Here is a 14,256-nt window from a genome sequence, read left to right as displayed (position 1 = left end):
CAGTAGTTGCATGTTATTAGATAATATTTGTAGAACCAGAATCTGACAGAGTATAAATTTCTGTGTTTGGGGTCCATACTAGTTTTTAAAACTTTTTCGAAAAGTGTGTTTTGCCCATAATTGGTATAGCAATTAAGATGGTTAAAACTGCTTCAGAAAAAAAAAAAAAAAAAATGTGGCCTGATGGAATTTTAGTTTGGGAAATATGATGTTTTTGATAAAGCAAAAGATAAAGTTCAGTCTGTTACCTATTTATTGGTGATCATCTAAATAAAAACATATACCTGAATCAATAAAGTAGGCAAATCAGTAAAATAGTTTAATAAATAGAAGCTTAGTGTCAAAAACTATGAAAGATTTGAGATTTTAGCCCACTTGGAAGCTAATAAATTAGTCTGTCATAGTTTCATGGATGCTAGAAGAAGGCACGATACTCCTGGGTCAGAGACAAAGGCCTTTATTACTCACAGTGATGTATTACTCAGGCAGAGTATCATTATTTTCTTCCACTGGCTTCCTGACCCCCACTTCACACAGGATGATGCAAAGAGGGCCAGAGGGCACTAGGCCATGTTTGGATTTTATTACAGGAGAGGATTCCTGAATTTAGGGACCTAAAATCTTTTATAATGGGTGATAGCCATGCCTGCTCTTTGCTCCAGAGGCTTTATCTTCCAAGGCTGCTTACTATACAAATATCCTTGAAAAGATAATGTGGTACAAAAGCAGTCAGTCAGTACTTCTGCTCCCAAGTATTTCTTCAAAAACAAACACAGAGACCCATGGAGACTTGCTTCCCAACACTAACTCTGCATAATCCTATAACTTGAATTTGTTTACTAATATTCATTTGTTAAGTAGCTGAATTGGAGAATATATAATAATCAGATTTACCATATTTTAAGCCACCTATAATAAATAGTTCATGTTTTTTTATGTCGGATAGTATTTATTGTATGACCTTACGATCTAAGTCTCACTTTGATCATTTTTAAAATGAGAAAAAAGAATAGTGCCTACATTATAGTGCTATTGCTAGCATTAGATGAAATAATATATTTAAATAACTTAGAAGAATGCCTGGCATGTGGCATGTACATGACAAAATTTATTAATATTGTTTTTATCTCAGAATTTTTTTTCTTTTTTTGAGATGGAGCCTTGCTGGAGTGCAGTGGCGTGATCTTGGCTCACTACAACCTCCGCTGTCCGAGTTCAAGTGATTCTCCTGTATCAGCCTCCCAAGTAGCTGGGATTACAGGCGCCTGCCACCACACACAGCTAATTTTTGTATTTTTAGTAGAGACGGGGTTTTGACATGTTGGCCAGGCTGGTCTCAAACTCCTGACCTCGTGATCTACCCACCTTGGCCTCCCAAAGTGCTGGGATTACAGGCATGAGCCACTGCGCCCAGCCAGAATTCATTTTTTATAAGTATCTGATTTAATAAAAAGAGAGTTATTTCTTAGGGCAGTTGAGGATTCAGGGAAAGTTCCTATCAGTCAACACTATTTCTCCAACTCAGGGGCTGACCTAAATATCCCAGATATCCTGGGTCCTTAGGCAGCTGGTCCTGCTAAGTCATACTGTGGCACTGTGGTTGGCAGCTTTGTGGGCAAGCATGAGGCCTAAGGAGGTAAGCCTTGAGTGGCTCTGAGGCAAATATGCCTGTGTATCTCGCTTTCAAGTGCTCTGGTAGCATGTTTGCTATAAGTTTCTAACAAGTACAGAAAGTGAAATTCTAGCTATTTCTAAAGAGATTTTCTTCTTTAGTTGGCCTCGTCTGTTCTCACAAGGCAAGTTTTGGGGATGGTACTACAAAGAGAAATAAACTGGTAGAATTGTATGTGGCATGTCTGTGGTATTTCTAAAGAGAGGCAGCATAGCAAATGTCATTTGGATTTTCTGTTTTTGTTAGCTCCAAACAAAAGAGGAGCAGAGGGGAGGGACAGAGAGCGGTGAGGGAGGTCCCATTCAGGTCAGTCCAGCAAGTCCTTGCTTGATTAGATTAGATCAACTTAGTCTTGATTTTGATCCATCCAGCCATCTTTTGCAGACATAGCCCTTGTCTACTGTTAGCGACTCTCATGAGCTCCCACTGACATCCCCAAGTTCTTTTGGATTTCTCCTTGACAATCATCTGGATTACTTCATGCAACTTAAGAAGGCCTGGTCTTACTCTTAAACTGCCAGCTTGTTAGGAAGAAAAGTTTATTTCAGTCACAGAAGCATTGCTCATTAGAGATCACCCATCCAAAATCTTCAAAAAACTGAGGTCCGGAGTGGCTAGGTGAATTGCCTAAGATCACACATCGAGTTAGGAACTGAAACTAAACATCAAGTTTCTTAGCTCTCAGTTGAATTTTCTTACACTTGCAATACAATTAAGAAATAAGAGTGGGAAGGAAAAGCCTCATAATAAGTTATTATGGCTTTCTGGAGAGTTATTACAGAGGATGAACATTGGGCTCTGCAGTCAGATCCACCTGTATTTATTTCCTTTCTCTGCTTACATAATGGAGGTTTATTTTTGCATAGGATAGCAGCTACTTCACAGGCTTATTGTGAGGACTAAAAGTTGTAATGCAGCTCGTGAACTTAGCACAGTGCTTTGCACATAGTAGCTCTAAATCACTGCAGATATTTTGTATGGAAAACCGCAGAACACAGAGCAGAAAAGAATATTTGGAAAAAAGTAAAATGCTTTTTGCACAAGCTTGCTGTGAAAAATCCACCTCTCACGTCCACATTGTAAAAAGGAGAATGTTTATTTTTTTCAAACATAGATATTTTTGCGATCTGAATCTATTTTTGATAGCATCCAAAGAAAAACAAAATGAAAATCAAATGATGTTTTAAGTAGAGATTGATTATAGTAATGTCTATTTAAAAATAAAACTGGCATTCACTTCATCTTGAATTCTCACAAACATTTGCTATTTCAAGTACCTCAGTGTAAAAACACTGTATTTCTCTAATGCTTTAATTCCCTGACGCATGTTAAGTCAAAGAGGTAAAGGAAAACAATTATTTACGTATTTCTTTCTCTGAGAAAAAAAATGTACCAAATGGTCAGAGGAAGCAAAGTTTTTTCATGACTGTCATGTCAAGGAACTTGCCTACCTGAGGCTTCCTGTTGGGAACATCAAGACATGTGGAAGACAGTGTCTTTGACAACACCCCTACAACAATGTGCAGTAGAGAATGATCCATCATTACTTAGAGGATCTTCGATGAAAGTCAATGACAAGTGCCAAAACGTAACTTAGTGAAAGTACTCTGCTGGAAGTTAAGACAAATGTTCTAAATATACACCTTTCTGACTTGATGTGTGAGTGGGGGTTCAAGCCCATTTTCTGAAACGATAGAGGTGTATATGTCAATGTTGTGTTGAAGACTCTGGTACCTGATAACAACTAGACATCAACAAATAACTCATCTTGTGATTCTGGATAAATTGCTTAATCTGTCAGAGAGATGAACTTTATGATTTATAAATCCCTGACTTAAGAAAATTTGATCTTGGAAAAAGCATAATACTATATAGAGAGTTATATATGTATAATCCCTAGTCAGATTTTAGGGAAGAATAAAAATAATTGAGCAGTGATGATTTTCTGGTTCTCAAAGAGTCTCTGACTTATGTTGAATGTAATAGTTCAATCATATCAGCAACTTAGCAACTTGACTGCTGAGCAGTGATACCAGCCAACCATTGGTTTAACTTTTGTAATAGTTCGAAGAACTGACCTTAAGAGATTATTTTCATACAAGCTTTGAGACATTGATACAATGTTATCTACAATGTCCATATAGGCTTCTGCTGTAATGAAGTGAGGATTTTCTCTCTGAATACCCAGAGAAGTTAATGCAGCAAGAGTCTTTTCATTTCAAAATCTGTTTAATGTCTGAAATTCTAGTGAATTTATTCTCAACATCATGAAATCGTTTGAAGAAAAAATGTAGTAAAGTTGCCTTCAAGATCATGTGCATGTATCAATAATACGTGATGCGTCCCTAAATTTCCATCAAAGCTAAAATAGTGTTAACCCTTTAGAAAGTCTGAGACTTGCCCGAGTGTCTGCCTGCAAAACTAATAAAGCAGTCATTTCTGTTGCCTCAGGATGGTGCTGCTCCACTGGTGTCTGCTGTGGCTTCTGTTTCCACTCAGCTCAAGGACCCAGAAGTTACCCACCCGGGATGAGGAACTTTTTCAGATGCAGATCCGGGACAAGGCATTTTTTCATGATTCGTCAGTAATTCCAGATGGAGCTGAAATTAGCAGTTATCTCTTTAGAGATACACCTAAAAGGTACTCTCCCTGCAGTAATTTCTTTATTAAAAAGCTCACAAAGGATGCCTCCAAAAAAGAAAGTAACCTTTAGACCTAGTTTAGGTAATTTACATATCACCCTATGAATAGCATTACCGATTTTCTGTAAGCAAGGGGGAAAATGGTACTGCAACTTCTCATTATGAAATAAAGGCTGTTTGATTCTTGCTGATTGTCATCTCCTTTTGGGTGGAGTAGGCAATGCTTGCTTTTCTTATATTTTGGAATGATTATTTTCTTCTTTTCAGTACAGTAGGATATTTCTAAGAAGGATTCTGTAGGATTAAAATGAAATCAATTTTCATGAATATGTATAATTCTTCAAGAATTTGCATTAAGTTTTGTTTTTGTTTTTGAGACAAGGTCTCTGTTGCCCAGGTTGGAGTGCAGTAGCATGATCATGGGTCACTGTAGGTTCAACATCCCGGGATGAATCAATCCTCCCACCTCAGCCTCATGAGTAGCTGGGACTGTAGGTGTATGCCACCTTGCCCCGCAAATTTTTAAAATTTTTAGTAGAGATGGGGATCTCACTATGTTGCCCAAGCTGGTCTCTAACTCTGGAGTTCAAGTGATCTTCCTGCCTCAGCATCCCAAAGTGTTGGGATTACAGGCGTGAGACACCACACTTAATGCATTATGTTTTAGGAGTATAATATTTCTTCAACAAATATTATCAGATTCTGAGAGAATCAAACTAAACAGTCATAAAAACTGACACTGTTTATTTACCTTTACTCCAACATCAACAAATTGGGCTCACATAAAGTTTCTAAATATTTTGACCTTTAAAAAAATATATAAATAATATGTTATAAATTAATTACATTTAAAATTACCTACTTTGTAGTGCTCAAACTCTTTTCTCCCTTTATAAGTTTAGAACACACAGTTAATCTTTGGATAATTATATTTCAAAACCAGTTTTTCCTTCTAACCTGGGATACAGTGACATGCCAAAGGATTAAACTGTCTCAGAACATTAATAACCCATTTTCTAGAGATTGAGGTATATCAGATCATTAGTCATCTTTTCAGTTTTCATTAACAGTAATCATGGAAGGTGGTGGTCTGAACCCCTTACACTTAATGGCCCAGTCGTATCTCCATCTGGTTAGTCAAAATACATTAACTAGAGCAAACTATTGTTAGGATATCATTTTGGCACTGCTCGAGTGAAATTATTTGTTTGCGTGACCACATCAGACTAGTAACTGACTTGTCAATAACATATAAAATAATTTTGAATCTTTAAATGACATTCATGAGAGTAAAGGCAGAAAAGGAAATGATTATATTGAAGGAACTTACTGTCTTGGTCCTGACTAAAATTGAGTCTGTGAAAACAGTAAAAGGCATACAAAGCAGTCCTCATACTTCTAGTTATTCTTAACTGTTAACTGAGTTCTTGCGAACACGTTTGGCTTTTCATATTATTTTGTCCTTTGAAATTTACGCGTGAGTGAAATCAAATAAAAAATTTTCTGTAGAAATTACTTTCATTTCCCAAATGCTCTTGTGTACTGCCTTCTTTTCAGTATACTTTAAATACAGCATTCCACATTATGTAATCAAATCACTTAATTAAATAGTTCATCTTGTTTAGTCTTCCAGTTTCTTAAAAATAAGTTGCCTTTAAGAGTTGTTTTAGAGATTACACTTCTGAAGAAAAGCTCCATGTTTTTTATTATGAGACATTATAAAACATTTTCTATTTTTATTTCTTTCTTTTATTCATTATTTTTATCTTTTTTCCACCAATAGTTATTGAGGCCCTTGGTATCCACAATATGAAAAAATGTTAACATAAAAGCGGACTCATACTAATAAAGAATTATAGCCACAAGTAGAAACTTCATTTCTAGGTGTGAAATATGCAGTGATAAGCACACATAGATGTTGTTGATATTCCAAATAATAAAAGAAATTCCAGATAAAGTTTCACAGCAGTAAACTTAAAAAGACAACAAATGCATTAATTATTCTTATGTTTGTACATAAATTCCAAAGGCTAAATGGCTCATGGTGTGATTACCCCTCAGCTTTGGCACTATAATGTGGGGCTGTGTTTCCTTAGTTATTATGTTTCTGTGTCCCTCGCTAGCCAGTAAATATCTCGAACATGTAGATTTCGTCCTGTCATCTCTGATTGTCACTCTCTTGTACAGTTGCTTTGTGCAACTGTAGAATTGTGCAACCATCAAATTGTTAAGTATATTCAAATTATCATTTATTCCTAATCTAAGTGCTTCCATATGAAAATGTTGACTTAAGAGGGACTCCCTGCTGCTTTGTATGCATAATGATTATCTTGTGGAATGCAAGCATTGTTTTATTTGTAAATGGTCACCTATGACCTATGTTTAAGTTACTAAGACACAGTTTGGGAAATAAACTACTTCCTTGTGTGAAATGAGAACAGAAGGTAATAGACAAACTTGGACATTGTTTTCTTCTGTGGCGTTGGGTTAGCTCTGCTATTCACATAAAACCTAAAATCAAACAAGAAGTTTTGAACACTCTTTTACTCACATGATGCCAATCTGGTTATATTGTTGTATCTTTTTCTTTGTAATATAGATAGGTTCAATTGTGTTTATGTGGTTAATAACCCCATGCAATCTAGCCAAAGAGACAAAATTCTACTCACAAAAAGTAGACTGCATTAAAAATTAAGCCTTCCAACACTCTGTTCAGGAATGCTTATGGTACATTAAACTTTCCAGACAGTAAACAATTCAATCATCTATTTTGTCTAGATGATGGTTTAACTTTACTGTATTATGAATAAGTTGCTTTTGCATTTATAGGGTCTTCACTTTATTTGTCTGCCCACTGCCCCCTGGCCATTCTCCATCTCCAAAAGCATCTTGGAATGGTGGCAGTGGAGAGGGGAAGTACTTATATTTCAGTTCAGATTCTATGTCTTCAGATAGAAGCAGACTCTAGGTACGTGAACCAGGCTAGAACAAGAAGTGTGGTGTTAGGATTCTTAGGTTTTATTTACTCATTTAGTAATTCAGATATTTTAAAATGTTGATCAAGTACATACATGCAAAAATCTGTGCTAATTGCTAGGAATGCAAAGGTGTGATAAATGAACCCTAACAGGGCCCTTGTGAGGAAAATGACATTAATCAAATAATAATACAATTATATAGTCACAAGTAACAATAAGTGCCCGCAAGTAAAAAGTATAGGACATTCTGAGAATACATACGAGGACCTGATCCAGAGTGAGCTGGAAAAAGCATCCCTGAAGAAATAACTTTAAATGTGAGTATGAGTCACAAACCTCTGTAGTGACAGGGCTTCTGCCTACCTCACCTGTCTCTTGTCCTGTCACTACCCATTTAACTCTCTGTGCTCAAACCTCAAAGGTCTTCTCTAGTTTCTGAACCCTACCCACCCTACCATCTGTGGGATGTGGTTTTCTCTGCCTGAAAAGAACTCCTTTGCCCCAACTCACATTTAAAGTCATTTCTTCAGGGATGCTTTTTCTTTAGTCTCAAAGACTTCTCAAGGAATGTTTGTTGGATGAATTAATGAGTAGTTTCCCATACATCCACTTTCACCAACTCCAAATCAAAAACTGCAGCAAGAGGAATCTCCTAAAACAGCAAATGTACTATGTGATTTCCAGCTTAGAGAGTCCTATCGGAGCTTTAGATTTTAGCTTTGGGGAAAAATTCCTCAATTGTATGAGCCTGGATGAGGTAGCACAGGGAGTGAGCATAGGTAGAAAAGAGATGTTCAAGCACAGTCCTGTGGTTCCCTCCCGACATTAGAGTTCAGGGAGGTGAGAAGGAACCAGCAGAGGAGACGGCTATGGTCGGAGGCTCGGTGATCAGTGTTGGTCAGGGTTATGGAGAGAATAGGAAGGCAAGAGATATCCAGGAGGTTCAGTCGACAGGAGGCAAAGCCTGTTTCTCTCTGCATGGAATCAGTGAGTAACTCTGGGCTTGCTAGAACCGAAACCACTGTTTCCTCATTGGCAAGATTATAGGTTTTGAAAGATAATTAAATGAAACTGTGTTAAGACATTTGGAATAAGAATATATGGTATTTCTGTAGTTAAGCAATATTTTTATTCTTTTTAAGGCATTACAATAAAGGCTCAGGGGAAAGCACAGAGTAGAATATTTGATGTTTTAAACTTTGTTTTAAAATCATTAACTTATTTAATTCAACAGAAAACTTGTGATAGAGGAATGTGTCTTTCTACTGACTGACACAGTGCTCTTTACTTTTTAAAAGTATTTCTCAAATGGTGATTAGATAATGCCATTCAAAAAGATACGAAATGGGCCAGGCATGGCGCCTCATACTTGTAATCCCAGTGCTTTGGGAGGCTGAGACAGGAGGATCACTGGAGGCCAAGAATTTGAGACCAGAGCACCATAGTGAGACTCCCATCTGTACAAAAAATTTAAAAATTAGCCAGATATGGTGGCACATGCCTGTAGACCCAGCTACTCAGGAAACTGAGGTGGGAGGATCATTTGAGCCCAGGAGTTTGAGGCTGCAGGGAGCTATGACCACGCCACTGCACTCCTTCCTGGGAGACAGTGCAAGCCTGTCTCAAAACAAACAAATAAAAAGATATGAAATAGTAAAGCTGTGAATAAAAGTCACTAATGTAAAAATGTGAATACAGCGTTATAGTGCCAGAGACAAACATACATTTTAGGACTAGGTTGCTGTGAAAATGATCTTTTGAAATAGTTGCAAGTATGTCAGAGTGCCCTCAAGGTAATGTACAAATTTATCACCAAATGTATGGAAAGCATAGCACCTTAGGGCATCAAACCTGGAAATTTTCTTGGTTGTGATTCATTTTGCAATGGCAGGGCATGTGTTAAATAATACCAGGCAACAGGTAAGTGTTGATTTTTAACTCAAAATACTTTGGGTTCAATGTCTTTTATTTCACACTGTATTTGTTGATGATAAATCTGGTTGCAGATCCTTGAGGCTGTTGGACTTCCACAGTTAATGCCGTGTCATGTTTTTGTGTCAAATAGCCAAGTTTATTTTCTGTTAAGAGAAAATACAGTGACATTTTATGGAAATTTTATAAAATTTGTAAAATGAAAACAAAATTAAAACCAAATTATTTCTCTGGTAAGTCTTGATTATAAATGTTAGAAAGAGTTACCACGGTCTAAACTGGTCCACTTTCCCACAGGTATTTCTTTGTGGTTGAAGAAGACAATACTCCATTATCAGTCACAGTGACGCCCTGTGACGCACCTTTGGAGTGGAAGCTGAGCCTTCAGGAGCTTCCGGAGGACACGAGTGGGGAAGGCTCAGGTAAGCAGCGGATAGATCTGCCCCTGGACCTCTGAATGGATGGTTTTAAGGCTTATGAAACATACAAACTTCTGTGTGTTAGTAAGAAAAAGCAGCATGGGTGCACAGGTGAAGCTGAAGGTATGAGACAGAGATAAGGGAAGTATCTTATCTGGGAGGGTGGCATCAGATGACATTGATCCTGACAAAAGGTTAGGAGAGACAGGTACGGGGACTGATGGCTTGAGGAGAAGGGGAGAGGTTTGGACTAGCCTCTATGGCTGTGGTTTGCAATCTTGCCTAAACATCCTAATCACATATAAGGCTTTAAAAACTGCTGATGTAATTGCCACGGGGTGAGGTCCAAACTTTGGGATTGTTAGCCCCGCCCTCCAGGTGATTCTAATATACAGCCAAAGTTAAGAACCTCTGATCTCCAGGGAATAAGAGATGGCGACAGAGAAGCAGAGAGGCATTTAGTAGCAGTTAAAGGCCAAGATGAAAACAAAGTTAGTAGGATGAGTGGGCTAAGCATTTAAAGAAGACAGATGATGGAGAGCAAATAAGAAGATAAGAGAGAAATGAGAAGAGTCTGTATGGCGCCCTGAAAGCTCTTTAAGGGCATCATAGGTTAAAGGTGAAGGCTTGACAATGGTGCCCTACAAAAGACCATATATATAATCTATATATATACACACACACATATATACATAGCTAGCTATAGTAGTTACAAAGAGGAGCAAACATCACAATTAGGAAAATTATGGAAGTGTGTTTGGGAAGTAAAGGGACCAAGGGACCAAGATACAGAAAACGAATCTTGATGGGCCTGTTTTTCTGGGACAGGGTCTCGCTCTGTCGCTTAGGAGTGCGGTGGTGTAATCTCGGCTCACTGCAACCTCCATCTCCTGGGCTTAAGCAATTCTCCTGCCTCAGCCTCCCAAGTAGCTGGGACCAGAGGTGCATGCCGCTATGCCCAGCTCATTTTTTTTTTGTAAAGACAGGGTTTCACTGTGTTACCTAGGCCGGTCTCAACTCCTGAGCTCAAGCGATTCGCCCACCTCGGCCTCCCAAAGTGCTGATTATGGTGTGAGCCACAGCACCTGGCCAAATCTTGATGTCAACATATCTGTTTGATGACTGTGTTTAGGAATATGAAATTCTGTATAGCTCACTTTCAACCTGCAGTGATAAACTGGGAAAGGTTTCTTCTCACTGTAGCTACCCAGTCATTCACCAAGCCCTGGAAGCTTATCTGTACACTGGTATGTGTGTGATATCTGCTACTTACAGTAACAAAATATGGAAAAATTAGTTTAGTTTTAACACTATTCCTATGTTATTGGTGTATGTTCTATACGTTGAACCTTAAACACTCTTTTTAAAATTTTTATCTTATTTTATTTTATTTTGAGACAGGGTCTTGCTCTGTTGCCCAGGCTGGAGCATAGTGGTGCAATCATAGCTCACGGCAGCCCTGAACTCCAGGGCGTAAGCAATCCTCCTGTCTCAGCCTCCCAAGTAGCTGGGACTACAAGCATGTGCCACTATGCCCAGCTAATTTTTGTATCTTTATTTTTTGTAGAGACAGGGTTTCTGTTTGTTGTCCAGGTTCAGCTTCAAGTAATCTTACAGCCTCAGCATCCCAAAGTGCTAGGATAACAGGCATGAGCCATGACACCCAGCCAAACATTCTTACTGGTACTTTATATTCTGTATTTTAATCAGATTGTCTAGTCCTTCTAACAGTAGTGAAATTAGCAAAATGACTGGCCATCCAAATGCAAGCTGATACATTTCTTTTGGTAAGCAGATTGACAGTCAGGATTCATAATATCTCAAAAGTTTATAGTCTCTGACCTGAAATTTTTACTAATTGGATTCTGCTCTGAAGAAATAATTTAAATTCAGAAAAGCCTTACACATATATAAGAGCATGATGTATAATGGTCAAAATAAATATTATCTTGAATACATTTATAAATATTTTTACTTATGAACATGTACTATTTTCATAATGGAGAAGAAATAAGATAAAAGGATAACTTAAGGCTGGCAAGCCACAGTGTATGCCCTGACAGTAGCCTGTGCTTCTTATGTGTCTTCTAGGTGATCTGGAACCTCTTGAGCAGCAGAAGCAGCAGATCATTAATGAGGAAGGCACTGAGTTATTCTCCTACAAAGGCAATGATGTTGAGTATTTTATATCTTCTAGTTCCCCATCCGGTTTATATCAGTTGGATCTTCTTTCAACAGAGAAAGACACACATTTCAAAGTATATGCCACCACAACTCCAGAATCTGATCAGCCATACCCTGAGTTACCCTATGACCCCAGAGTAGATGTGACCTCACTGGGGCGCACCACGGTCACTTTGGCCTGGAAACCAAGCCCCACTGCCTCTTTGCTGAAACAACCCATTCAGTACTGCGTAGTCATCAACAAAGAACACAATTTCAAAAGTCTCTGTGCAGTAGAAGCAAAACTGAGTGCAGATGATGCTTTTATGATGGCACCGAAACCTGGTCTAGACTTCAGCCCCTTTGACTTTGCCCACTTTGGATTTCCTTCAGATAATTCAGGTAAAGAACGTAGTTTCCAAGCAAAGCCTTCTCCAAAACTGGGGCGTCATGTCTACTCCAGGCCCAAGGTTGACATTCAGAAAATCTGCATAGGAAACAAGAACATCTTCACCGTCTCTGATCTGAAACCCGACACGCAGTACTACTTTGATGTATTTGTGGTCAACATCAACAGCAACATGAGCACCGCTTACGTAGGTACCTTTGCCAGGACCAAGGAAGAAGCCAAACAGAAGACAGTTGAGCTAAAAGATGGGAAGGTAACAGATGTATTTGTTAAAAGGAAGGGAGCAAAGTTTCTACGGTTTGCTCCAGTGTCTTCTCACCAAAAAGTCACCTTCTTTATTCACTCTTGTCTGGATGCTGTCCAAATCCAAGTGAGAAGAGATGGGAAACTTCTTCTGTCTCAGAATGTGGAAGGCATTCAGCAGTTTCAGCTTAGAGGAAAACCTAAAGCAAAATACCTCATTCGACTGAAAGGAAACAAGAAAGGAGCATCTATGTTGAAAATACTAGCTACCACACGGCCTACTAAGCAGTCATTTCCCTCTCTTCCTGAAGACACAAGAATCAAAGCCTTTGACAAGCTCCGTACCTGTTCCTCGGCCACCGTGGCTTGGCTAGGCACTCAGGAAAGGAACAAGTTTTGCATCTACAAAAAGGAAGTGGATGATAACTACAATGAAGACCAGAAGAGAAGAGAGCAAAACCAATGCCTAGGACCAGATATAAGGAAGAAGTCAGAAAAGGTCCTCTGTAAATATTTCCACAGTCAAAACCTGCAGAAAGCAGTGACCACAGAAACAATTAAAGGTCTTCAGCCTGGCAAATCTTACCTGCTGGATGTTTATGTCATAGGACATGGGGGGCACTCTGTAAAGTATCAGAGTAAGGTTGTGAAAACTAGAAAGTTCTGTTAGTTACCTTATTATAGAGATATATTATGTAGAACTCTAGGGGGGATATTAAATCACTTTAAGTATAAACTGACTACTCCCACAGCTGAGAGAAGTTGTGACCTGTACTTGTACTATGGAAGGAAGGATATCAATGTGTGTATATTGATGTTTATATAAGTAACTCTTGAAGGAGACTTGCTCTAGCGTGCCCCATGGTACCTAGTGTGTGTCTTATGCTGGTTGGTGTCAAAGATAGAGGACTTCTTAAAGGAACTTGCCATTCCTTGCTTTGACCACTGCATGAACTGCTTCTAAATTATTTTATTACCTACAAATTTAAAATATGCCATTCATTGCACACACCCACAAATGCAAATCATTCCTCTCTATAGATGCTAGGATATATATAAATTATTTTATAAATTCTTGTTTTAAATGTCAGTGTTTCTATGATTGTAAACTATTAAATTCTTTTCCTATTACAGATCTATTCTAAGTATTATTAAGTGAATAGCCCTCTAGTCAGTTATATTGCTATTGTAAATTCTTGTTTGTTGAGTAAAGTGTTTAAATACTATATGTATCTCATGTACAAAGTTGACATACATTATATTCATGTACATAAAATTAAAGATATTAGATTATATACTGTTCGTTTTCCCAAGCAGCTACCTTGGTGTATTCAATTTCTAATCTGTCCTCAAAACTGCACCTTCTGTAGTTTGACACCAAAACAGACCCATTTTTAGTAACTAAAAAGGGATGCCCCATCTCTCTAAGTTACTATGTCATTAGAAATAGTTATTAAAATTTGTATTTTTGACGTTGAATAGGAGCCAGCTGTTAGGAGAGTTGAGAGAGCTACAGTAGACTTGTTTTAAAAGAATAGGACAAACCAAACACTGACTCGATAAGTATTCAACAAATTGTCCTTAATAACCTAAAACAATCACATTATAAGCATTTATTTTAAGTACAAAATTGAGATATTTCAAGTATTTTCCATCTGTTTGAATGTTAGCAGAATAGTTAAATAATTACTTTAACCTCTAGCTGCCACAACTTAACAAACACCAATCAGGACCTTCATTAGTAAGAAGAAAACTAGGAAAGCTGTTGTTTTATAACACTAATGGTCTGCTACTTTTA

General features: G+C 37.9%; 1 protein-coding gene across 1 annotated transcript in view; it reads left to right on the top strand.

Annotated features, from left to right (window-relative positions):
- The window catches only part of NDNF (neuron derived neurotrophic factor), a 36,515-nt gene extending 22,741 nt beyond the window's left edge, over positions 1-13,774 (top strand). Inside the window, exons 2-4 of the mRNA XM_023220066.2 lie at positions 4,124-4,312; positions 9,522-9,646; positions 11,735-13,774. Coding sequence (XP_023075834.1) covers positions 4,124-4,312; positions 9,522-9,646; positions 11,735-13,128 — 1,708 coding nt within the window. The 3' untranslated portion in view covers positions 13,129-13,774. The remainder of the gene's footprint in view (positions 1-4,123; positions 4,313-9,521; positions 9,647-11,734) is intronic.
- Positions 13,775-14,256: the final 482 nt, after the last annotated feature.

The sequence above is a fragment of the Piliocolobus tephrosceles genome, chromosome 3 (assembly GCF_002776525.5).
Source record: "Piliocolobus tephrosceles isolate RC106 chromosome 3, ASM277652v3, whole genome shotgun sequence".
In the NCBI taxonomy this organism is placed as follows: domain Eukaryota; kingdom Metazoa; phylum Chordata; class Mammalia; order Primates; family Cercopithecidae; genus Piliocolobus; species Piliocolobus tephrosceles.
The sequence above is the reverse complement of the archived record's forward strand: the minus strand, read 5'-3'. Positions and strand labels throughout refer to the sequence as shown.